Source organism: Phaenicophaeus curvirostris, chromosome 26 (genome assembly GCF_032191515.1).
Source record: "Phaenicophaeus curvirostris isolate KB17595 chromosome 26, BPBGC_Pcur_1.0, whole genome shotgun sequence".
NCBI lineage: Eukaryota > Metazoa > Chordata > Aves > Cuculiformes > Cuculidae > Phaenicophaeus > Phaenicophaeus curvirostris.
In genome coordinates, this window is record NC_091417.1 from 1,445,610 (window position 1) to 1,471,497 (window position 25,888).

The 25,888-nt window shown below is 46.7% G+C and overlaps 1 protein-coding gene across 8 annotated transcripts in view; it reads right to left on the reverse strand.

The window, feature by feature from the left end:
- Positions 1-22,983, reverse strand: part of ATP6V0A1 (ATPase H+ transporting V0 subunit a1) — a 31,877-nt gene extending 8,894 nt beyond the window's left edge. Inside the window, exons 1-19 of one of the 8 annotated variants that reach the window (XM_069876959.1) lie at positions 22,965-22,983; positions 22,044-22,182; positions 21,456-21,534; positions 21,084-21,181; positions 20,412-20,540; positions 15,509-15,612; positions 14,701-14,827; positions 13,504-13,586; positions 12,759-12,852; positions 11,222-11,434; positions 9,934-10,084; positions 9,583-9,722; positions 8,639-8,796; positions 8,097-8,187; positions 7,192-7,310; positions 6,666-6,882; positions 5,575-5,682; positions 4,785-4,859; positions 1,703-1,810 (exon numbers count right to left, since the gene is read on the reverse strand). In XM_069876959.1, the coding sequence (XP_069733060.1) occupies positions 1,703-1,810; positions 4,785-4,859; positions 5,575-5,682; positions 6,666-6,882; positions 7,192-7,310; positions 8,097-8,187; positions 8,639-8,796; positions 9,583-9,722; positions 9,934-10,084; positions 11,222-11,434; positions 12,759-12,852; positions 13,504-13,586; positions 14,701-14,827; positions 15,509-15,612; positions 20,412-20,540; positions 21,084-21,181; positions 21,456-21,534; positions 22,044-22,160 (2,211 nt within the window). In that variant the 5' untranslated portion in view covers positions 22,161-22,182; positions 22,965-22,983. Of the gene's footprint in view, positions 1-506; positions 1,105-1,702; positions 1,811-4,784; positions 4,860-5,574; positions 5,683-6,665; positions 6,883-7,191; positions 7,311-8,096; positions 8,188-8,638; positions 8,797-9,582; positions 9,723-9,933; positions 10,085-11,221; positions 11,435-12,758; positions 12,853-13,503; positions 13,587-14,700; positions 14,828-15,508; positions 15,613-20,411; positions 20,541-21,083; positions 21,182-21,455; positions 21,535-22,043; positions 22,265-22,665; positions 22,689-22,964 lie in introns of those variants that run through there. The other 7 variants (XM_069876960.1, XM_069876963.1, XM_069876958.1 and 4 more) reach the window with 7 other exon arrangements.
- Positions 22,984-25,888: the final 2,905 nt, after the last annotated feature.

The following is a 25,888-nucleotide window of genomic DNA, read 5'->3' on the forward strand; positions in this document are numbered from 1 at the left end:
CATCAAGTGACTAACGCTCTAAGCACGCACAGAAAGCTATATATAGTCTTATTTCTCCCCTAGTATATCCAGGGGAATAAATATTTCAACCCATTAAGTTAAATGAGCTGTCGAAAGCCTAATTCCTTCTCCACATAATGTGACCTGCAACGTTCTCTAATAAAGCCTGTCCCAGTGAACAGTACCACCTCCCAACGCGCACGGCAAGTCAGCGTGCAGTACGTGGAATGGGATAGATATTAAAACAAAGACAATTTACAGCCACGTGCAACCGCTGCAGAGTTGCCCCTGTGCCAGGGAGTGGGGAGCCAGCAGGACTGCAGCAGCACAGCGTTTGCAGCTGTCCACACTATTGACGTGCATAGGGTTATATAAAATTAACACGCCAGCACCTTGTTTCTGCCCCTCCATCTGTCCTAGAAAGAACTGCCCCATCCCTGGAGGGGTTCAAGGCCAGGCTGGATGGGGCTTGGAGCCCCTGATCCAGTGGGAGGTGTCCCTGCCCATGGCAGGGGTGGCACTGGATGGGCTTTGAGCTCCCTTCCAACCCAAACCATTCCATGATTCTATGAATGGGCAGTTTCTCAGAATAGAGCTTCTCTTTTATAGAAAGCTACTGGTTAGTGATCTGGAACTGTATGAAACTGGACTGGTTTTGCTGTGTTTTCTGACTGGCAACAATCAGAATTATCCTTAAAATGGCAGACAGTTTGGGAAGCAATCTCTTGAAGCAGTTTGTTGATGAGCTGAATTACCAAAGACACCACATAAGGCAAACGAGACTTCTTCAGAAGTTTAAAAGAAAAAATTTTCAGTTTCAGACTTCCATCTTAACAGCTTTCCAGGTAAACTGAGAAAGATCTGCAGACAGGGGATAGGACAGACAAGCTCAACAGATGAAGTAATTAAAGGTCTGTTAATGGCAGTGCGTGTATGAAGAATTAAAAGTGGCCTGTGACATGTAATTAGCTAGATCTTTCGGAAAACAAGATGTGATAACATAACATGTTTAATCCAGCATGTGTGTTTTACACCAATGGGAAATGGTCCAGATACACATGAACGCAAAGCTGGCTGTAGTCTTACCACCTCATCCTCTGTAGGCTTGAAAACATAAGTTCATATTTAGTGCAGTGTCTTGATCACAACATTAATTACAAACACAATCAATAATTCCCTCCTAAACACAACACAGGAAAGCAGAAACACGTCACATGCACTACAGAGGCAAGAAGCTGCTCGAGAACTGGGAAGAGGCATCAGAATGTTCCCAAACTACACAACATCAATTCCTTTTTCTTCTCCACCAGATGCAAGGCAAAGCAATTAATATTACACTCAACAGTCAGAATGAATACAGAAACAAGATTTTACTGCTGCCCTGGGATTTTGGCTGCCACTGGAGAAGAGGGAACACGAATGCCATCTGGGAGCACCACGCAACTCCCGCTGCGTAGCCCCTATCACGATGGTTCTTTGTAATGAAGACAAACAGAGCCACCTTTCCCTTTATATGCAAAGGACACAGCTTTTTCTGGAGTCGTGGGAATGACCAAGAGATGGTCTGTATGAAAACAGCTACAAAAAACACTTCACTGAAAGCGCTGCTGTTTAAGCAGCTTAGGAATTGGTAAACAGAGTCAAAATCTTGCCCAGGCGGCTGCCAAGCGCTGTCAGAGAGCGAGGGTGGCCGGGCATTTACCTCTTCCCCCTCCTCGGAATGGGTAGAGAGTTGGTCGTGTTGAATGATCTCAGCATCCTCCTCAGTCGGTCCATTGCCCACACGGATCCCACCAAAGTTGTGCGTTCCCTAACACACGCAGAAAAAGAAAGAGCAAAGTGTTGTTTGTGGTCTCCCGCAAAAGCCTGTGTTTCTTAAGACTCCATGTGCAGCAGCAGCTCACAGAAGAAAACAAAATATTAAGCATTAAGGCTCAGATTAAGCCAGCTGTACAATTCTGTTTCCCAGTTTGGATGGGAAAGATGCTGGTTCCTGCTAGGGCTGGGGAAAAAACATCTGTCTGAATGTGTCCCTGATACATTTCTACAAGGTAACTGCAATCCCAGGTGAAACAGAAGGCACATCTTGCAAGAGGACACGTGCTGGCACCAACGTGCAGCAGACAGCGCTTTGCCAGCAGCTGTTTGACAAGCACTGAAACCCCAACTGCTGTTGTCAATAGAACAGGACACGTGGTGGCAACTCAAGAAGAACAGATGGACACAAATACACACAGGCAGTCGCTCCCCACCACCACCAGGTGTTCTAACACCACACACGGGAAACCAGGTTTGCCCTTGGGAATTCTACCTTGTGTGAACAGTCCCTTTTATAGACCCTTGCTCTGACACTCAACGTTTGACCCTCAGCTACTGGATCAGGGGCTCCAAGCCCCATCCAACCTGGCCTTGAACCCCTCCAGGGATGGGGCAGCCACCCCTGCTCTGGGCAACTTGGGCCAGGGCCTCCCCACCCTCACAGCAAAACATTTCTCCCTAAGATCTCATTTCAATCTCCCCTCTTTCAGCTTAAAGCTGCCCTCTCTCATCCTATCCCCGTGCCCCCTGCTCAAGAGTCCTCCCGAGCTTTCCTGTAGGCTCCCTTTAGGTACTAGAAGGCCACTGTAACTCAGGAGCTCTTCTCACCTGACAGCTATAACCACATTCCTCCTTCTCTTACTACCAAGGAAGGATGCACAACCCCACTGATCACCCAGCAGAGCTTAAACGCATCGTAAACGCATACTGGATGACAAAGGCCTGGCTCGTGCTTCCCTGTGTCTGGATTTCTGTTCAGCGAGCAGTGCTGTGCACTGTACAGCCCGATTTCACCCCCCCTGCCAGACGTTCTCAAGACAGCAAATGGTTCTGAATGATCTGAGGGGCTATCAACTAACCTGAAACACCACAAATACAGCTCTGGTGCTGGACTGGGGCTACCTGTGACATGGAACGTGAGCAACCTAACTCAACATGTTAAGACATCATAGGTTGGGATGACTATGAAAACCAAGGAGGCTTGAGATCCCCTGCCCTGTCTACTTTCACAGCTCACTGCTCTGGCATGACAGTGGAAAGGTCGCTCCACATTCTTCTGATTTGTTCTTAGAAGCCTAATTTTATCTTAGACTGAGCCCGAAATTTGCCAAAAAAATTGGACGTGAATTAAAGATTCTGTCAGGTTTCTGATAACAAATTATGTAGTAGTTTAAGCTCTGAAAAGAGAAATAAAATTAAAAAAAAAAGAAGCTTTTAAAAGGATTTTCAGCACCTCTGAAACATTCCAAGTTACTTATGATGAGTATCAGTATTGTGTTTACGGACTTCTAGCCTGTGTGAACTGTATTCTTGTAGCTTTTCGCTCACACTCAACTTGTGACCATTGTCTGCAAACCACCCAATCTAAACACAGCTCCAAAGGCTCCTTTATGCTTCTAATCTCACCTCATACAACCTTCCTCACAGGTTCTTCTGCTGAGATGCACTTCATACACTGGATGGATTAAGCACAAAAGATCCATTTTCATTTCTGCCATTCCCGTGAGGCTATTGAAAACGTCACGATGGAAGCACTGGCCAGCAGCCACGGTGCCTCTCAGCGCCTCTGACACGCAGGGTGCACAATGTGCTTCACATTGCTTCCCACATTTGCACTTTACAGTCGGATGGGCAGCACTCCCAGCTAAAAACGAGGAGAAATCCACAGCCCTGGGGAAGGGTTGGAGTGCTGGGCGCTGCCACAAGCTTCATTCTGTCAGAAAAGCTTTAGCACTAAAGGACTGGCTACAGGTTTAGACAAAAGTATGTAGAAAAAATCAACTCTGAGAGGCTTATTTCATAGAATCATGGAATGGTTTGGGTTGGAAAGGATCTCAAAGCCCATCCAGTTCCACCCCTGCCATGGGCAGGGACACCTCCCACTGGATCAGGGGCTCCAAGCCCCATCCAGCCTGGCCTTGAACCCCTCCAGGGATGGGGCAGCCACCCCTGCTCTGGGCAACTTGGGCCAGGGCCTCCCCACCCTCATTGTTAAGAATTTCTTCCTAAGATCTAATCTAAATCTTCCATCTTCCCATTTAAAGCCATTCCCCCTCACCCCATCCCTACATTCCCTGATCAAGAGCCGCTTTCCTGGAGCCCCTTTCAGTCCTGGAAGCTGCTCTAAGGTCTCCCTGGAGCCTTCGCTTCTCCAGGTTGAACAACCCCAACTTTCTCAGCCTGTCCTCGTATGGGAGCTGCTCCAACCCTTGCATCATCTTCATGGCCTCCTCTGGACCCCTGTGTATTTGTGCAAAACCATTTTATAAAACCTTCAAGCCTAAGTGCCTACAACTGTGTAGGTGCCAAACCCCCAGTAATTACTGATGGGAGGTTGTGGGGAGGCCATCACAGAAAACATGGTGTTTGGGAACATATAATGCAAACAGAAACGCTTGACTGAGAAGAATCCTAATCCTAAACAAATACGCAAGAAAAGGAAAAAAGGGGAACTTAACCTGGGGGGATGTGGCAGCAAGGAATCATCGTGCTGCTCTGCAGGCTTTGATTTCAGCAGCACTCCTGCAAAGAGGGATGTGTGCATAGAATGCAGAGACAACTATTATCCTTCAGCCTGGTGGGTCTTCCAGAATATATCAATATTGCTGAACTTTGCTCTTTTTCACCCTAAAGGTGCAGTTGTCATTCCCTTATGAAATTCAGATACATTCCATGCTCTCTGGATAATTAGATAGAAAGCCAACTCGCAGCTTTAAATCCATCAGGTGATTTTTAAATCCACTCACTGTCGCAGGCGCAGCTGCCTCTAGTGCCTGCTCGCTCGGGACTGTGCTGACCTGGGCCTCCACGGGCTGCCCTTCCTGATAGTGAATGGAAGAGAAGAGAGGGAAGAAGAGGAAAACAAAAAGAGAAAGGGAGACGAATGGAGGGGATATGGGAGGATGAAAGATGGTCAGAGAAGGGAGAGGGAGTGTCTTTAACTGAACTGAGCTTTGACTCGCTTAACATCCTAAAAGCTCTCTGCTAAACATGCAGGGAGAATTTTCAAGCATCCTCAGTGCACGTGTGTCAGCTTCCTGCATTTTATGTCAAGATACTTTACAGCTGGAAAGCTACAGACTACCCCAGAAGACAACCTCTCATAAAACAACTGTGTAAGTCTATGCTTTTTCCCTTTTAATTGTTAAGTTTTTCCCATCCAAACTGCTTTAACAACGATAGATGATGTCTGCCAGCCAGTAAAGCAAACATCTCTGCTTTTACATCGTCAGCCTAGCGCAGAAGTACATCCAGCCACCCGTATGAGACTGCTCCTAAACAAGAGGACGCATTGTTTTCATCATTATCAACATAAACGCTTTTTAAAAGCAGGTTGGATGCTGGATCCAGATCTGAGAAGCAGGCAGGCAATACTTTGTCTCCAGGGAAACCCACCTGCCTTTATGCCTAGGAACATGCAAAATATTTTACAGGTCACCATGCCTTGTGAACCTATGTATACAAGTCCAAGGTGGAGAACATAACTTTTGAGATATAATTATTTTTTATGTTGAAATTATAAGAGGATTCACCCACCAGGTGCTTTCTCCTTAAATACTGATGGCGAAGGACCAGGGGTTTAGCTACCAGCATCCACGGCACACACAGCAACGCCACCACCACGAGGAAACACTGGAGCCCTTGCTGCAAAAGAAACACGTTTCAGGTGATTTAGAGGCAGTCCATCCTAACACACACACAAAACCTGGCAAGAGGCCTCAAGCAACGCTGAACGACTGAACTCCCACAGTACATGGATGCTTCACACTCTCTTCCTGGAACAGCAGCGTGTGTTGTACCTCACGCCTGCTTGTAGCTGCCCCAGCTGACTGCACACGGCGTGCAAGGCTGATACTGGCTTAGATAAGGAGAAAATCCATAAGATTCTGCAGGAACAACAGTTTGGCAGATGTCAGTGCTGAGAGGAAATAGCGTCAGCGTCTCAGCTAAGCTTAGAGGCACCAGACTGCAGATGCAGAACAATATTTCTAATCATTTTCCACTATCAGTCTGGATCCAAATGTTCTGCAGCCATGGTTGACTTACAGAACCATAGAATCATTAAGGTTGGAAAAGACCACTAAGATCATTCAATTCAACTGTGCGCCCAACCCCACTGCCCCTGCTAAACCATGTCCCCAAGCACCACAACTACATGTTTTTTGAACTCCTCCAGGCATGGAGACTCCCCCACTGTCCCGGGCAGCCTCTGCCAGGGCTTCACCACTCCGTCAGTAAAGGAATTTTTCCTAATATCCCATCAAAACATGCCCTGGTGCAACTTGATGCCATTTTCTCTCATCCCATCCCTTTTTACTGGGGAGAATAACTCGCGTCCCCACAACCTCCTTTCAGGGTCCTGCAGAGAGTGATGAGTTCTCCCCTCAGCCTCCTCTTCTCCAGATTAAATAGCCCCAGGTCCCTAGGTACAGACTGATATAAATCCTAATTATAGTGATTATTCCTCCCTTCTTCAACATTACATAGTATCAGGCTTTGGAAATGATGCCACATTTCCTCTATCACAAAGAAAGAGATTCACACTTGATTTCACCATTATTAGAAGGTCAGTGAAAGACTCTGATATCGTGAAGCATCTCTGATCTTATTCCAGTAATAACACGCACCTGCCCTTTATAAAGCATCTTATTACTGGTATCGCTATAGGAGAAGAGAAACATGTTGATAAAATGTATTAGAAGGCTTGGTGCATCCTTTGATGTGTGAGCATCGTAGGCTGTCCACTTGTAGAAAATGAGTATAACGAGGTATCCAAACAGGGAGGACATGAAAATCATTTCTGGAATAAACCCAAGGTAGATGTTCAGTGGCTTCTTAAAATAGCTAAGAGGAAAAAAAAAAAGCGAGAGTTTAAAATTACATTTGGTTAGCATTAGGCACATGTAAGGCAAAAGCTTTTAATGAGAATGTGAAGAGCATCTTTGGAACAAAAGTGCAGGGGCCCCACATTTCAACAATAGCTGGGACCTAAACACAGTAACTTCCCATCATGCATAGTTCTGCGTGCACAGAAACAATCGCATTAAATTCTGATTAAAGGCTGCAAAGTCTGATAGTCTCCTGCATCTTAAACTCACCCCCACGCTACACCCAAAGTTTCCCCTCCCTGAGAAAACAGAGCGAAGCACTTACATATGGTTGAGAAGACTCAACGTGACACCAAAGAGCATGTGGATAATGCCAAGAATCACAGACATTTTCATCTTAAACGAATTGAGGAAGGCCAGCTTATTGCTGGCAATGTTCCAGATCTGTGGAAAACAACACTGAGTCAGGCCAAGCACCAAGAAAAAGAAAAATAGAGAAGGAAAACATTTGCTTTAATTACCCTCCAGGAAGTATCAGGCTGTAAGAGCAGGTTTCTTTAAAGATGTGTTTGTCACGCCAATATCTTTTGGGGAACTGAGCAGAAAACCCTTTCTGCTAGAACATTGTCTTACGGCAAGTGATCCCACCACAAGAGCAGGAATCAAACCCTGCTCGATTTTACAAGCTGCAGGAAAAAGGGGGCTGTGTCCTTGCCAGAAAAAAAAAGCCCCATGATTATCCACTTGAATGAACAATTACACAGAGTTCTGGCTTTCTGCACTTCCTGTTTAATGTGGAACACACACAAGTTTTGTATCAGATACTCTAAGGAGTGTTTGAAGCAGCGTTATCGATGTAAGCAGACACAAAATGACAGGTTTACTTGGAAACCTACATTTCCAAGACTAATGGAAAAGAGAGATAAATAACTTTCCCCATGGTAAAAAAAAATAAACTTCATATAGTGACATGCAAGTCTAGCCAGATTTGATTAAAATGCTGCAGGCAGAGTGAGAAAGACACCTTTAACAGACCCGAGAACAAGTCTCTCTACCCTGAATCCAGCATCTCAATATGAACTGAATTAAGTTTACGGGCCAGAAGTGTTTCCAACATTGACAAAGAGTGAGCTAAGGGAACGGCCGGGGTGTGGAAGTCTTTCACAGTGAACTGGACAGGCCCTTTTCCTTCTGCTCATAATTGACAGCAAAGGAAGGAAAAGCTCTTACCGGGTCAATGCCAAAGGGGTAGGGTCCATTGAACACCCCTGGAATAGCAGGGTTCAGCTGAAGCAGAGGAGTGGTCTCAAGCAAGGCATCTCTGTGTGGGTATAAGATTTTACGAACATTAAGACAAGCAACATGGTCCTCTTCCTGTGAAAACTAACAATGCTCTTCCCTTGGGAGAGCAAGGATAACCTCAAACTGAGAGAACTTTAAGGTTCTTGCATGGTCCTAGAGTTTTACTGAATGAATAATAAACCTCTAGCTCGATCTATTGCTCAGTGTGACAAGGAAGAAAGATGAAGGGGACAGGAATCTCAGTTATGTCTATGAGGAGAAGGTTCTAAACTGCACCTTCACATGTTTTCTGGGAGGAAAAAAAAAGCTGTTTTGAAACTGGACAGGTATCACATTTACACCCTTCTTCCAACTCTGCTTGGGCTGGAGTTCAGAAGTTTTTGCTCTCTTGAGATGGGAGGACAATGGGGAAAGATAAGTCACCTGTATATCACTGTCATTCTTGTTCTACGTAGTGACTATTTACTCACGACCAATTGCCTTTCGTGAACATCGGCCGGACACTCCACGATGAACCGAACATATTAAGAGACTTGGAGAAGCAGTCGTTGTAGATGAGACCTGTGTAAGTGGAGAACAGTCCCATCAGCAGAATGATGTATCGGCCACTGAAAACCATGTTGAACATCTAGTGTCAAAACAAACAAAGAAAGGAGCCCATGAGGACAAGGAAGGTCTCTCATAAAGACAAAACAGTAAAATCAGTCTGTTGCAGCACAAACAATATCAGCTGTACAGACTAAAATCCCCAAGTCTCTGTTTCCTCATGGCAAGGATTAAGGGTGCAAGAGGCAGGACCGCAGAACAGAATCTGCATACAGAGGATAATGAGGCAGCATGACTGTCCACAGAGAATCTGGGATGAGCCAAAGAGCATAAATTGCTCTCCTCACACTGATGCAAGTCCCCTCCCAGCAGCACCAGTTTGGGACCAGGCAGTGCAGACCCTGCTCAGCTTTCTCCATGCTCTGTCGATTATCCTAACTTCAGTTCATCTCCTGTCAACCCAAGCCGTGAATGAGCAAAACCTACCTAGATCAGCAAATAGGAGGAAGCGTGGAGATAAGATATACACATACAGAAATTAGGAGCTTTGCAGTGACTGAATCCCTTTATGATTCAATCAAGTTGTGGGGGATTTGTTTACAAGAGCCCATGTGCTACACTTCAGATAAACAATCTCCTTCAAACAACTGAAAGGAATGATTTCCAATAAATATCTGAAAGGAAAACCAAAGGAACTCACTCCTACTATGAAATTACACTGCTTGGTCTGCAGACACAGGCTTCCCACTCTGTCTGTATGATCCATGAATTTCAAACGTAAGGAGAAACACTCAAGGGCGGAAGGATGCGAGTAAACCAAGCAACCCATTGTTTCAAAGGCAAAGCTCAGTGCAATCTATCACTTTACCTCATTGTCACTCTTCTGGGACAGAATACGACTTTCCCTAAGCACCATCCAGACAGCAATCAGAGTCATCAGGATTCCATGGCCAAAATCTCCAAACATGACAGCAAACAAAAACGGGAAGGTAATGATCGTATACGGAGCTGTGAGAGAAAAGATGACACGCAGCACAGTCAGTATTTGCGTGTGCCCAGCTTTACTACAGTCCAATTTGTGCATCTTAGCAATAGAATTCCCAAGCTTCTCTTGTGCTTCCGAAAGGTGTGAAATACTCTATTAACGGGACAAACAACACAGTGAAACACCATGACTAGAAAACTGGGACTGATGTCTTGAACGTTCCTAAGAGTTTACCTGGATTGATTTCCCGATATGTTCCAATGCCATAAGCATCCACAATGTTTTGAAAGCCACAAGTAAACTTGTTTGTTTTGTTGTATGTTGGAGGGGTTTGATTGGTTTGCATCCTGTTTAAAATAGACGGGACAGTGGATCCGCTGTGCTCCTGTTTATAAAGGGAAAGGAAGATGAGAAAAGCCACCCTCAGAGCACTGGCAAAGAAAAGTAAAACAGCACTTTCTCGCTAGCATTTGGAAAACTACAAGCTTGCATTTTTGTCATGTGTTTGCATGATAAATAGACTCGAGCAGCTGAGGAAGGACGCCAAGTTTCCACTGCGCTCCACTTTGCACAGCAAGAGAAGCACTTGGAGTGAGGATGAACATTTTCTGATCAGCAGAGATAAGAACGCACACGAGAGTTTGTTTGGCTTTTTAAAACAGCAAACGCAAGGACTCCAAGACACCCAACTCAATCTGAACAGAGGGTGAGCTTGCTAAGGACCAGCACATCTCCTTTCAGTAAGTTCCGCTGTATATCCAAACAGCAGGACTAAGGACATGGATCTCTTGGAGAGAGTCCAGAGGAGGCCACGGAGATGATCTGAGGGCTGGAGAACCTCCCGTATGATTACAGGCTGAGAAAGTTCAGGTTGTTCAGCCGGGAGAAAAGAAGGCTCCAGGAGAACCTAGAGCAGCTTCCAGTGCTGAAAGGGGCTACAGGAAAGCTGGGGAGGGGGGTCTTGATCAGGAAGGGCAGGGAGAGGACAAAGAGGAAAGGCTTTCAGCTGAAAGGAGGGAGACTGAGATGAGATCTTAGGAAGAAATGTTTGCCTGTGAGGGTGAGGAGGCCCTGGCCCAGGTTGCCCAGAGCAGGGGTGGCTGCCCCATCCCTGGAGGGGTTCAAGGCCAGCTTGGACGGGGCTTGGAGCCCCTGATCCAGTGGGAGGTGTCCCTGCCCGTGGCAGGGGTGGAACTGGATGGGCTTTGAGGTCCCTTCCAACCCAAACCATTCTATGGTTCTACGACCATGAAGCACAGCCCAGTTAACTAAATATACCAAGGGATTCAAACATGGGAAAATGCCCTACTGCTACAGCATTTTCCTGAACTTAAAGCTTTACATAGCATATTTGTTACAAAGTTTATCTGTAACCCATGACTCCTTCATGTTAAATAAACCGTCCTTTGTGAGGACTCGCTTGAACAGCCCAGAGGGATGGTTTTCAGTGACTCGTCGTTTGGAAAAATCAATATATCCACGCTGTGTTTGCCAACAGTTGCAGACAGGAGCAGTTACTCACAGTGCCCCTCCTGAGGGCAAACTGGATGGAGTCGAGGTCAGCCACAGGACACCAGACTTCAGCGATCAAGCACTTCTGTGTCACATCGATATTGCACAGGTTCAGGGTGTGGTAGATGGCCTTCATCTTGCGTACTTTGATGAACCAGACACGGATATTTTTAGCAGCTGCCTGCAAAACCCTTTGGCGATGATCCTCCGTTTGGTTCAGCACCTTTTGGAGAGAAGTAGGATAAGGATGAGGCAAAGCTACCCAAAAACAGAGCGAAGTGCACAGTGAAACAGGGCTGGCCAAGAGGATAAGCATCACCAGCCCAAGGAGGGATGGATGAGCACTGTCGCCGACCCATGCACAACCCTGTCACATGCCTGCAATATATGCTTAGTCTGTGTATTAATTAGTTCTGCTAAAAGATTTTAGTGCTCCTTTTTCCTTTTTGACTACTTTCCCTCTCGAACTCCAAGGCTAGTGGACATTTCAAACTGCTTGGAGATCACAGAGAACGTTTTTGCCTCCACCCGGGTTAAAAGAGCAGAGAGGAGCTCCGTAAGTGAGGGGTACGCTGCCTTACGAAAACACACAGATTACAATGAAAGGAGAAAGGGAGAAAATGTTTTCCACTGAGGCTGTTTTCCAACTGGAACACATCTAACTCAGGCCAAGTCAGATTTCCACACTGGAAAGTCTTAGACTCAAGGGAAAGTGAGGACACAGGGCACATGCAGCTTTGAAACCTGCAAGTTAAATTGTTTCTGAGTTCCTATCTACTTCAGAATTACTCAACAGCTGCACTACAGCATTTGCAGCTTTAGACAGTTTCTGTATCAAACAAGCAGCCCAAATTAAACTGCTTTTCCTTTCAGTTTCTGAAGCTTTTCTGACTTTTGCCTCAAATTCCTTATTTTTTTCCGCATTACAATATACTGCCTCTCTTCCTTAAAGCAAGCATCGACTATTTCAGAGCTGGCACCCAGTAGATTTGTGTGCTGATTGCTTTGTACCAACACCTAAGCTGCTGCACAAGAGATTAGCCGTAAAGCGGACACTCCTCAGGACAGCACAATGTGTAAATAGAAAGGCAGAAAAAAGGAAGAGCTAAGTTAAAATTAGCATCGTTATCTCAATGTGTTTCCAAGTTTAAAGGTTTTCAAAGTTCTTGTGGATGAAGCAGGCAATGATACGAGCATGCTTTTACAGTTAGAAAGCACAGCATCTCCTCACACATGCATGTTCCTCTCTGCTCCCTGGCAAGCAGTTCTCTATCAATGCTGTACTTATATCTATATAATTAACTGTTTAGCTCACCAGAAAGACCAACCCCTCACCACCCTAAACCCGGACAAAGAAAACAACTGAGCAGTCTCCAAACATCTTCCTTGCGCTGCTGAGCTGCTGTTCTCAAGCTACCTGGAACTGAAAACATGGCCATTTAACAGGGCCAAAAATTCTACCTGTTTTCATAGGATCCAAAAGTGCTTTTGACTATAATATTAAAGCAAAAAAAAAGAAAAAAGGGCATTGACCCCAGTTCTTTTACCATCTGAAGATCATCAATTCTGGTATTGACACCAGAAGCCATTTCCTTTCGCTCCTGTGGTGTCTCTGGGCATGGGTAGAGGGAGGCACGGAATCTGAAAGACATGCAAGCCACCTTAGTAACAGAGATGGAAGAAGACAAATCAGCTGGGGAAAACAGATAGCTGAGCCTGAACACAGGAATAAAGCAAGAAGCACCTGAAGAGAAGTTCCTGATCAGCTAACTGCCAAACAGAATTTCAGTCTTCAAATGACATGGCTAAAGAAGTTTGCTTTAAGCCAAAATAGAAGCTGAATGCTTAAGAAAATGGAAGTGGGAGAAACCCCGTGTTCCCTGTACTGACGGTGTCTCCAGGGCACTGCCACAAAGCTAATTAGCCATCCCAGGTCAAGGTGCTGCTATCGTGCCAGTGCAGCTGCTGACAGAAGTGGTTGCTGTTGGTTTTCCCTGTGAGAATATCACTCACTGACACCCCAACTAGGTCTGTCTGACACCTCAACACGTGACCTCCCCTGTTTTTAGGTATTCTCTAGCAAAGTAGACATCTGCTGTGAGCATTACAGGCTTGGCAGGCAGCTGGTTTGACTGTAAGATATGCTTGATCTATCTACGTTATGTTTTATTTGCTGTCAAAACGTATCCTCCTACAGTCACTGTGAAACAAGGAGTTAAAAACTTATCAGTATTAAGTCATGCCAATGCGTTTCAAACATCTGAGGGTCACGCAGCTCTCAGACTTTCATACCCTTCACATATCTTCTTGACTCTGTTCTTTAGCTGGTCGCCTTGGAAAAAGATGATAAACACAGACTTGTGCACATAATCCCCCTAAAAGAGAAGAAAGGGCGCACTGTAACAGCTCAGCTACTTAGAGAAATTAGCATTATAGCAAATCACAATAGATCGTTACTTTTCCTTCCTCTGAATCTGTACATACAGAGCTCACATCTGCACGGTGAGTCAAGAATGTACTGTAACAACCCTAAAACAACCATAAGGAAAGCAGTTTTCTTAGTCTCAACCGAACACCTCTAGTGTACTTGTATTTACCGAAGCATTTAATAATTATTTATTGCATTACACAGAAGATAAACGGAAAAGCCTAGGAAGATCTCCGAGAGGAATGCAATGAATTATTTATCAGCACTTACTGCAGTCAGCTCACCTACAGAGCCAAGCAAAAAGCTAAAGAGTGAATGAAAATAAGGTGATGTGGAGTTTAACTACTGCGATTCTCCAGGGAGGCCAACAGTACATTCTTTGTCCAGCTGTTTTCATGCTGGTAGCCAGGCCCCCTTTCCTGCATTTGTTGACAAGTTATTGTTCTACCTTACTTAGGAAACTTGAACGTAATGTTTCATGAATAATTACATTAGGTGTAACCTCAGTTTAAGGAAATGTTGCACAATAAGAACAAAGTCTCTCCTGGTGGACAAATAATTCAGCAGGTCAGCTACCAGAAGAGAGAACAAATCAACCTTACATGAGAAACAGAGAGGCTATCACCGAACTGCCACTCTTCTGCCTTTGTTCCAGTACTTACAGCCTCTATTTTTACTGGTTAAGAGCAAGGACAACGGAGGTTTAGCACTGTCCATTAATTTACTCTTTAGTGGGGGGCTTTGAGGTCCCTTCCAACCCAAACCACTCTATGGTTCTATGACTTGCACTTATAGTTTATGCCAGAGAAGCAACTGTGCCCTGCTGCAGCTTAAAATTTGAGTTGGTTTTTCCCCCTTTCAAAGCATTCACCATCCATCCTGCTATTTTTGTTTTCATAAAAGGGGAAAACGCTTGTCACTAAAGCCTCAGAGGCTCCAAGTGGGTACTGTGAAGGGACGCAACACACACATTTGCCTTCACGGAGCTCACGGAAGGACAAATGCTTACATCCTTTTCCCCATCTGCGACTTTTGCTGCTGTAAACAACAGTTGCTTTTACCGTTACGGGATCCTCCAGGGGGTTTTCGATTTCTGCTTGACGCAGGAATACGTTGCCTCGGCACACTCGCCACAACATGCGCTCAAACATGGGGATTCGCTCACGGTTGATCACGCCAGCCACAAACCTGTAACAGGGACATCGCGAACATCAATTCTGCACCTAAAAGCCCCAGAACACCCATGTTAATGGAAGTATAGCATCAGATTGAAAGCTATAAAAATAACATCCAGATAGAGAACTACCCCCCCAACAAAGACAGCAGAGAAGATGATCCAAAGGCCCTGGCCCAGGTTGCCCAGAGCAGGGGTGGCTGCCCCATCCCTGGAGGGGTTCAAGGCCAGGTTGGATGGGGCTTGGAGCCCCTGATCCAGTGGGAGGTGTCCCTGCCCATGGCAGGGGAGGATCTGGATGGGCTTTGAGCTCCCTTCCAACCCAAACCATTCCATGATTCTATGAATGAAGAGGATATCGAAGCTACACAAAGTTTTCAGAGCATCATGTGCCTGCAGCGGTTACTCATTTTAAAGCTCTGAATGTCTGAAAAAACTGACCAGAAAGTTTTACAAAGAAGAAACTAGTAATTTTTTGTTTTGTTTTGTACAGAGAGAAGTGCGTGAAGCACAAATATTGACTGGGCAGTTAACACACACAGCACAAAACTGGAGACTGACAGTTAGTTTTAGATCCTTCATCTGTTTGATATGCCAGTCTGGAAAGTTTCATAGCTGCACTCAAATCCTTGCAGATTCCAGAGGCTGAACGTAAACCAACAACCCTAAAGCCAGAAAGCACAAACCACCATTACCCAAGTCGTAGCGGGGCACCTCTTCCCATCTCGCTTGGTTCCAGGAGTGAAGAGGATTCCTCCAACAGGTCTGGATCCGCCATCTGCTGATGATGCAATTCAGCCTGAATTCACAAATCAATTAATATCTAATGAAACTAGTTAGTGGCATGCAGGGAACGAGGAACCAGGAGATAGTTTGGGGAGACAAAGAAAAGAGGAGAAAAAGAAAAAAACATAAAGACATAAAACAGCAGGAGGAACGAGATGAGAGAAAAGACAGCAAAAGTCACACAAGGAAGGAGAAAAACAAGAGGAAGAGTGGAATGGCTCAGCAAAGCTTCCATACACGAAAGGTCTGGATTGCTGCTACAGAATCAAGGGGTGGGGGATATATAAGCCTGAAGAAAGGCAGAATTCAACAAAATTTATCAAGTTTTAAATACAAGTGATGTTCCCAAGAACAAACCAAAGTAGCACCCTTATCTTCCCCTAGATCTTCTGAGAAAAGAGTGGGAGTAGATGCTGATACCTTCTTGCACTACTTTTGCATTTCTTGTGGATTAATAAGGATGCCAAAGGCCTTTCTAAGAGGTGCCTGGGAAATCATACGGGTGTGTAAAGTCTGGTTCTACGCCACAGGAATAGGGATGCTCAGTCTCCTACAGGCAGGTGAACCACCCTTGGGGCACCCTGCGGCTTCATAAGGCTGCAACCCTACAATGGGCTGTGCGAGACCCGCACACCCTGTGACACCTCACTGATTGCAGTATTAGGTGACAGTATTTTGACTGATTCCACGGTATTTGCCGCATCAGCAGGGTCAGAATCAATAACAAAACCCACAAATATTGGATGGCAATTTTCTTTACTGGCTTTACAAAGTTCTCCCTCCAGGAAACCACATAAAACTTTCAGCTTAAAACTACAACTACTGATTAAATCTATGAATTCTTCAAGATAGAATCACAGGATCACGTTGGGTTTGGGCTGGAAGGGACCTCAAAGCCCATCCAGTTCCACCCCTGCCATGGGCAGGGACACCTCCCACTGCATCAGGGGCTCCAAGCCCCATCCAACCTGGCCTTGAACCCCTCCAGGGATGGGGCAGCCACCCCTGCTCTGGGCAACCTGGGTCAGGGCCTCCCCACCCTCACATACAGGATATTAATTCTCATTTACTGTATTTATTATTGCCACAAACAAAGGATGCTTTGCTTAGGGCAGCCTGATGCTGCTGCTCATTTTTTTGCCTAGCCAAGCATTAAAACAGGATGTGGATTTCTATTGTCCATCTTTGCAACTAATTTGCAGGCTAAAATTCTTGGGAATATAACTTGTGTCAGCAATTCAAGTCAGGAAGGACGCTCAACTCACATCCTCCTGTGCACCATCTGTGTATTTCATTCAGCCCCGTTGCAGTCATTTCTACCTCTGCAGCTTATATAACGGAACGATGAAAACTGCAGCTCCTCAGCACAACCAAAGGGCCAAATTCTACCCTCTGTGGGACACAGGAGTCTTCTCCACAGAAGGAACTTGCTAAAACACACTTGAAGGTAGAGTTTGACCCCTACAACACATAAAATGCATGCACACACATCGCAGCCTTGCAAAATATACAGCAAGCGTAATGACTCAGCTGTAATTTCTTTCTCTGTGCAAGAGTTGCATCACAATTCTAGGTGAAAACCTCTATAACATTCTACTCACACGACAAACAAAAGTATTTACCACCTACGAGAAAAGGTTTTGCAAGGCTGACACCAAAAGCAGCTCAACTGCTTGTACAGACCCCTCCTTCAGATGTTACAGAAGCACAGGAGCCCTTAATTTATCTTGGAAAGCCCACGTGAAGCATTTCTGATATTTTCAACTTCAAGGCAACCAGTTGCAACATCAAAAAACAAGTAGAAAATTTTGCTTCATAGAGAACACAACCGAAAAAAGGAAGTTTTGTGCCCCAAACCAAACACACCAGTGATATCTAGACTTCAGGATGTTGAAAAACACTAAGTTACAATTGTAAGAGGCTTGTATTGTATTTACCAGGAATCAAGACACTCTCAGTGATTGTTTTTGTGAGGTGCAGCATATTTTGGCCCAGGAAACATAAAAGAAGGACAGCACAGTGGAAAATTTTGGATCCTTCACTTGACGGAGTAATTCTTACAAACATTTAATGTTCTAGCTTTTGAGGGCTGCACATACTTTATCCAGGACACTGCATCAGAGACACACCCTGCTAGGAGGGGTTGATATTACAAAACAAAGCAGCTTGGAATAAATTTGGATCAGTTTTACTAAATAATAACTGTCTTACACAAGGATTTTTTGCATAACCAACCCCTGTGTTCTTTAAATTGACCTCTCAGCTACTTTGAATTGATGTTCTCATCCTTTCTAGGAAGGAAAAATCATAGCGAGCCCAGTTCTGGAGGGATCACTAAAGCAGTTTTATACGATTTAACAGGAATAAAAAAATTGAGAGACTACGTGGAAGTGAAAGAGCTGCCCAGCTACAGCGCAGAAAAACAAGACTGTAGGAAATTCACTTCAAACACGAGTTTTACCAGCAGCAAGGGAAATAACATTGTGATCTTGAAGTATTTTCATTGTGATTTTAAAGCATTTTTTACTACATCAAGTTGGATTCAGGATTGGAAAACCCCAAACATTTAATGACAATAATTAAAATGAGGACCTCTCGTTATTAACCAGTTAACAATTGCTTATTTTTAACCCAGATCAGCACCTTTAATCTCTAGGCCTGAAAAAAAGGGACTGTTTTTCCTGCTCTTGACGATCATCCTGCTCTGCTCTGGTCCTGGATGGCCAATCCCCCTCATACAATTCAAGCCCCTTCCAGTTCACGAACAAAACCAAAATCAATCTTCACAAGAACTAAAAAGGATTCATTTCACCATCTGAGACTCTAACCCAGAGCCTGGACAGAAATGACAGATGCAAATCAAACAGAACAAAGCAGATGGGGAGAAGAGCGAGAGGGAAGAGAGACAGGGAACTGCATGCCATTAACCATTACTTTTCCAGTCTTCTTTTACGCTCACACTCTAGGCAAAGCTTTCAGAGAAATCTCTCCAGCTCATACTGTTCTTCGCAAGCAAAGACAAGAAGACTGAGAAAAGGAGCATAATCATCAACACGATTTGTTGAAACAAGAAACGGCTGCTTGGCCAATATCGATCGGAGAAGAATGAGTGAAGGAGCTTTGCCACCCGCCCTCCCCAGCACATAAGCTCCGGCGAGCAGAGCGAACCCCAAGCAGGAAGCACTTTGGACAGTGAGCCATTTCTTGGGCAACTTATTGCTATGAATAACCCATCCTTAATTACAAGTTATTGAAGTCTTCGAGTGTTGAAGGTACTGTGAGAAATGAAGCATTGGCCACTCCGTGAGAACAAGGCTCAGAAGTTCTGGACTATCAGGATCTCTCGGGTAGTTATTTGCAGTGTGAACCAAAATGGGTTTTACTGCACTTCACACATGAGCTGTTCAGTCTGCTCTTACATATAGAGGTGTCTTCTACCTGTTATATTTTATTACTAAAGAAAACAGATAGGAACACATGTAAACTTTCCACAGCCAGTGCATTTAAGTCTGGCTTGAGTTCCCTTTCATAGTGACCTGAAGCAGATTGTTTCAGTAGAAAATTGATTTTGACCTTTAGATTTCATGTACTTGAAGGAAAGCAGTAGGCAGATCTTCCCAGAGAGGACAGGAATTAACAGAAAGGCGCCCAGCTCTGGCTGTGCTCGGTTTTGCCCAGTACTCAAGACAGGCAGGCAGCAAAGCGATAGATTATCAGGCTAATGCTGTTTGTCCAGGGAGACCCAGGAACTCGTAATGGAACATTCAGCACTGGAAGACAATTTTTTTGTAAAGAAAACAACCCCACGACCCATCAACCGAGCGCACCACCAGCAGTATCTATGTCAGCAGTGACTGGGACTTGTGTTGGCACGAGAACATCCCTAATGCTTGAACAGGAGGCATCTGGTGCCAAAAACCAAACCCAAACCGCCAGATAAACAGTCGGACGTTTGCACGAGCCCAACTTTACTTGATCACAGCCTTTAGAAGCCATATCCGCTACGAACTCTTTGATCAAATCCTTGGATTAGCGGAAACAGGACATGGACTCAGCAAAACCATTTCCTTACTGTTCTAAAAGCCACACTCCAAGAAAACTCCCTAGACTTTGATATACTCAAGGTTTAAAAGGAAGGATTACATCTCCTCCCATAGCGGCTTTATGCCTGTGTCACGACTGACATCAGAGCAGCTCTTCACAGCCCCAGTGGAAAAGTTCAGATCCCAGCCCAGCTGGTACGGGACAAAACACTGGAGACTTGAAACAGCAGCTTGGCTCCAGAACTTACCTCCAAAACCATCAGGGTCTGATCAAAGCCTCAAATAAATAAATAAAATAATCAATCTATTACTCCAGGGGACTTTGCATTATGACCCTAACGATTAACCCTGATATAACATCTCATAAGATGAAGAGAAACTAAACTGGATTGTGAATCCTATGTGAAAGCCTGGACTCTTTACCTGTGCATGTACCAAAGAAACTCCTACCCGCTGAAGAAAGGGCTCACTGCAGCACTGAATTTTCAGCCTCTGCTGTAAAAGCTACCAGCATCTTAATTATTTCACATGATTTTTAGACAAACCATTGCTTTACTAAAACCCAAACCAACATAATAAGAGGTAAATTGTGGGTAGCTATGCATACTGCATGAAAAATGGAAAACAATTTGAGCAGCTTTCTTAAACAAAGCAATAAATATGACCCTGCTGTCCGAAACAGCAACTAAAAATAGATTTGGGAATAAAAATGGTAACTTGTGGCTGAGGAACTGCTCCCCAAACGTTACCCAGCCCCCGGTATTCTGACCTCATCAAAAAATTGCTGAGTTTTACGTAGTATAAATTTTAATTCTGTCAGCTCCAAGAAGTTTCTCTTCAGAGCTTCCTGGTTGGTGTTGATTTCTTTAAGCTCATTTTCAATCTTCTCAAAGTTTGCCTGCAAGATGGGAAAGGGAGAAGGAAAAAGGACTTAAAAGTGATTCCAGAAGTAAGTGCTGTAAGACAAGAAAGCAGGCAGGATGCTTCCCAGTCCCTCATGATTTGCATACAATTAGAGATGCATCTTCAGCCTGCCCAGAGCCAGCCTTGCGACATTCTTTTCAGGCAACTGGAAATGTTTCCTACTCAGCCCATCTTTTACAGACTGGATTAGTAGAGAGTTCTTCAAATCATTAAAGCCCTCACGAGCCTGAACACAGACCTGCCACAAACCATGCAGTTCCAGTTGGTTTTGACTCTTAAATGGGAGAAATTCCCAAGTTCTTTCACTTTTAACTGGATTTGGATAAATGCACAAGCAAAACAATGCTTGTGAATTAAAATCGAGCTGATATGAACCAGCAGAGCATTCCCAGCACCAGCGGGGATCATGGTTAACGCGCCTTTGCTGGTAAATTCATTGGGTTTCCACCAACAGAGCCAATTTTCCCTGTTTCCATCTAAAGTCAAACACTTCTGGAATCTCAACACGCTTCATTACCTCCAAGTCAATCATGTCACGTGGAAAAGGCACCTCCGGGTTTTCACCAGTGTCCATGATAGGAATATTTGCTTTTTTAATCTCCTTCTCAACAAACCCTGGAGAGAAAACACCGTTAATGTCAATGAAAGGGGCACTCCAATGTCAAAGCGTTACCGTAACCTCCACCCAGCAGCCGGGAATCCTTTCACCTCCTATTCCAAAGTCCCCTTATTTGTGTCTTCCAAGGAGGAATTAGATCCCTGAAGGCAGCCTGGCCAGCTGATACAGGGAAGGAGGCAGCTTTTGCTCCTCTGCTTTCCATCGCGGCTGTGCAGGTTCAGCCTCAGCGAAAGCCCCGAGCCCAGCCCATACGGACCCCGCGACACGTACGCAGCTTGCGGTCCATCTCCTCGCACCGCCTGACTTCATTCACAAATTTACGTTGGAAAACGTTCACGTCCGGGTTCAGCTGCAGAGAGAGACCAGGCTGCTCAGCGTTCCCTGCCCGGGGCTGAGGGGCACTGGGGGACCCGAGGGGCAACTGAGGGGGACCTGGAGGTTAGGATCCCCTGGAGAAGGATCCAGCAAGAGGACCCAGAGTGGGGACAGGGAGTGGGGGGATCCAGGGAGGAGGACACAGAGTGGGAATCTGACAGGAAGACAGGGAAGAGGGAGATCTAGGCAGGAGCTTGGGGAATCTGGAGGGGAAATTTGCAGGAGGGACATGGAGAGGGTGGATTCAGAGGAGGGGGAACCTTGGCGGGGACATGGAAGAAGGAGATCCAGGGGGGACATGGAAGGGATGCACAGAGGAGAGAGAATCCAATAGGGACCCGGGGAAGCAGATCCGAGGGGGAACCTGCAAGGCCTATCCTAGGGCGGATCTGAGATCCAGGGAAAGGGGGGGGAAATCCAAGGGAGACCTGGGGAAGTGGAGCCAGGAGTGGGGGTGGATCCGAAAGGGGAGTCGGTACTCACATCGCGGAACTGGACCTTGCCCAGCTCGCCCAGCTCGCTGACACAGCAGTATGCGGCCTCAGACTGGAGGAAGAGCTGGGCCAGGGTCATCTCCTCGCTGCGGAACAGCTCCCCCATGGTGCCCGCCGCGCTGCGGGCTCTGCGAGAAAGGCTCTCAGCACCGGGGCCTCCCTGCTGCCTCCCCATCACAGCACCGGCCCCATTCCTGTTCCTATTCCCATCCTCATCCCCATTCCCAGCACCATCCCCACCCTTGTCCCCATTCCCACCCTCAACCCTATTTCCAGCCCCATTCCCATGCCCATCACAATCTTCCATCCCTGTTGCCATCCCCATCTGGCCCCATTCCCAATTACCTATTCCCACCCCCATTCCCACCCACAACCCCATCCCCATCCCCTATTACCTATTCCCACCCTCCATCCTCATCTCCACCCCTGGCTCCATTCCTCTTCCAATCTCCATCCCCATTCCCTATTCCCATCCCTACTCCTGGTCCCATTCCCACTCCTTATTCCCATCCCCACCCCCCAGCCTCATCCCTATTCCCATTCCCTGTTCCTATCCCCCACCCTCATACCAATTCTCATTCTCCATCCCCCGTTCCCATCCGTTTCCTCACCCTCCTCATCCCCGACCCCATCCTCATCCCTATTTCTGTCCTTGCCCCCATCCCTGTCCTTATCCTTGTCCCCATCTCAGTCCTCAGCCCCATCCCGGTCCTCCTCCCTGTTCCTGTCCCCATCTCCGGCCTCTTCATCGTCCCCAACCCCGTCCTCATCCCCATCCCGGTCCCCGCCCCCCCCATTCCCATCCTTGTCCTCATCCTCCTCCCCCATTTCCATTCCCGTCCTCATCCTCCTCCCCCATTTCCATTCCCACCCTCATCCCCGCTCCCATTCCCGGTCCCCGTTCCCGCACCCGCAGCCCCCTCGGCGCCTCCTCCCGCGGCGCCCCCGCGCCTTCCGCCCGTGACGTCACCGCGCGCGCGGGGCGGGGCCGCGGCGCCTGCGGCCGGAAGTGACGTCACGCGCCCGGCGACGCCCCCCGCCCTCTTTCCAGGCGCCGGTGACGCCATCGGGGCCGCCGTGACCTCACCGGCCGTGGGGGGCAAAGCCTCCAATCCGCGAGAGATTCGGCTGTTGTCAAGTTCCTAATGACATTAAACGTTAGTCCTTGTGGGCCCCTCACCACAAGAAGGATGTTGAGGCTCTGGAGCAAGTCCAGAGAAGAGCAACGAAGCTGGGGAAGGGGCTGGAGAACAAGAGGAGCGGCTGAGAGAGCTGGGGGTGTTTAGCCTGGAGAGGAGGAGGCTGAGGGGAGACCTCATTGCTCTCTCCAACTCCCTGAGAGGAGGTTGTGGAGAGGAGGGAGCTGGGCTCTTCTCCCAAGAGACAGGGGACAGGACGAGAGGGAACGGCCTCAAGCTCCACCAGGGGAGGGTCAGGATGGACATTAGGAAAAATTTTTTCATGGAAAGGGTCATTGGGCAGTGTCCGAGGCTGCCCAGGGAGGGGGTTGAGTCCCCTTCCCTGGAGGGGTTTAAGGGACGGGTGGACGAAGTGCTGAGGGACATGGTTTAGTGTTTGATAGGAATGGTTGGAGTCGATGATCCGGTGGGTCTCTTCCAACCTGGTGATTCTATGATTCTATGATTCTATGAAATGGGGAAATAAAGGCATGGAGATCGCATTGCAGTCAGACATGGAATGGAGAGCAGACCTGGAAAGAAAGCACCTCTCTCCTGCATCCTATCCTGTACGTGGAACTCCACAGCCTGAGGAATTCTACTCTGGAGCTGCTGTCCCCAGTGAGAATTATAGAATTATAGAATCATTTAGGTTGGAAAAGACCTTTAAGATCATCAAGTCCAACTGTAAACCTAACACTGCCAACTCCACCACTAAACCATGTCTGTAAGCACCGTATCTACACGTCTTTTAAATACCTCCAGGGCAAAACACACGGCATATTGCAGGGAAAGACAAGAATCTGACCAAATCACCTGGCCTCTCTATGAAATGAGAGGGTCCTTGGGACTAAGGAGGATGTGACAAAAAAAAAAAGGGCAGGGGGGGAGGAGACACCCAAAGACACAGAAAGATGTGAGAACTCTTGAATCCCACAGCTGGTTCAGGCCTGATTCTCCAAGATGCCAGGTAGCTGGCAAAGAGAATCAGCTGTAGAGCCTCCACGCGTCTGCCTGGAGGGAGGGGCGTTTCCACAGGACTGACTCATCCGCAGCAAACACTGGAAATAAATTCTCAGGAAAAAGGTCCCTCCAGGAAAAAACAGGGTATAGAAAAGCAGCCTATTTTTAATACATGACATAAAAATGTTCTGGAGGCCACACAGGACCATTCGCTGATGCACAGTGAAGCCAAAGCTCAATCTGCATCGCAGTGTGGGTACCACGGCAGTAAAAAGTGAGTTGTCACATGGCAGGAGCACCGGGCGTGGAAAGCGCTGAGTGTCGCCAGCATTCATCATTAAACAATGTTCATGACACTGTGGGTTTCCCAGCTCGTGTGCTTGGAATGAAGCGTTTCTTCCAGCACTGTCCCGAGGCGGGCAGGGAGCTGGGAGAAAGAGGTGCTGGAGAACGTTTGCTTTGTGGCACACTGCGAGGGTGAGCTCGACCCCAGTGGGAGGCAGGGCGTACAGAATGTGAATTGCTTGTTGTCAAGGACAAGAGGGACGCTGCAGCCTTCCCAGCCTGCCCACAGCCCTCCAACGGAGCCAGGCTTTCTGCTGCCCCAACCAGCAGAGGCTTCGCAAGGGCTCTGCCCACGGGAGCTGGGTTTCCTTTGGCTGAGCCAACACCAGCGACAGGGGAGAGGCCACTTGCGATCCGAATTTTCCTCCTGAGCATCCTTCAGGCAGGCTGCTGGGGATTATAGAATCATAGAATAGTTTGGGTTGGAAGGGACCTTAAAGATCAACCAGTTCCACCCCTGCCATGGGCAGGGACACCTCCCACAGTTGCTCCAAGCCCCATCCAGCCTGGCCTTGAACCCCTCCAGGGATGGGGCTGCCACAACTTTCCTGGGCAACCTGTTCTAGTGCCTCACCACTCTCATGGTGAAGAAATTCTTCCTTATATCAAGCCTAAATCTGCCCCTCTCCAGTTTATACCTACTGCCCTTCGTCCTATCACCACAAGCTTCACTTCACTTTGTGAATAGTCCCTCCCCAGCTTTTTTGTAGCCCCTTCACCTACTGGAAGGTCGCGATAAAGTCTCCTCGGAGCCTTCTATTCTCCAGGCTGAACAATTCCAACTCTCTCAGCCTGTCCTCAGATGGGGAGGTGCATGGGATGGTTCCATGAAGCACAAACATCTGCCAGCACAGAGTGCTGTGTGTTAGTGTTGAGGTTAAAGATAGCAAAATAAGGATTAGTTATTCCTCACTCTTTCTACGTATCATTTCCCTGTGTCTTCCAGTTTGTATGTTTGATACCAAAGCCTTATTAAACACTGTGTGTTTGGACATTGCTTCCAAGTGCATTTTTGGGTGGCGTATGCTGCAGTGTGTCCTGCATTTAGAAGTCTGGTGGCTAGACTTGTCCATGGACTGCAGAACTGCGAGAGCTGCTTTTGGGTGGGAGTGGCTGGCTGCTTCCCTTCAGGACTGATTTGAGCTTCTTTTGGTGCTAAACCTGCCTAGATGAGCTTTCACACGTACCCCTGCTCTGTGTGTTCACACACGCGTGAGCGTGTATTTTGATGATCCAGAAGTTATGTGCTCTGACTACTCAATCCAAATTGTGATCGTTCATTAAAGTATTGACAATTGGCCTCTCTCAGTCCTGGGAAAAACTCATTATTGGAAAAGATCTGAGTTTT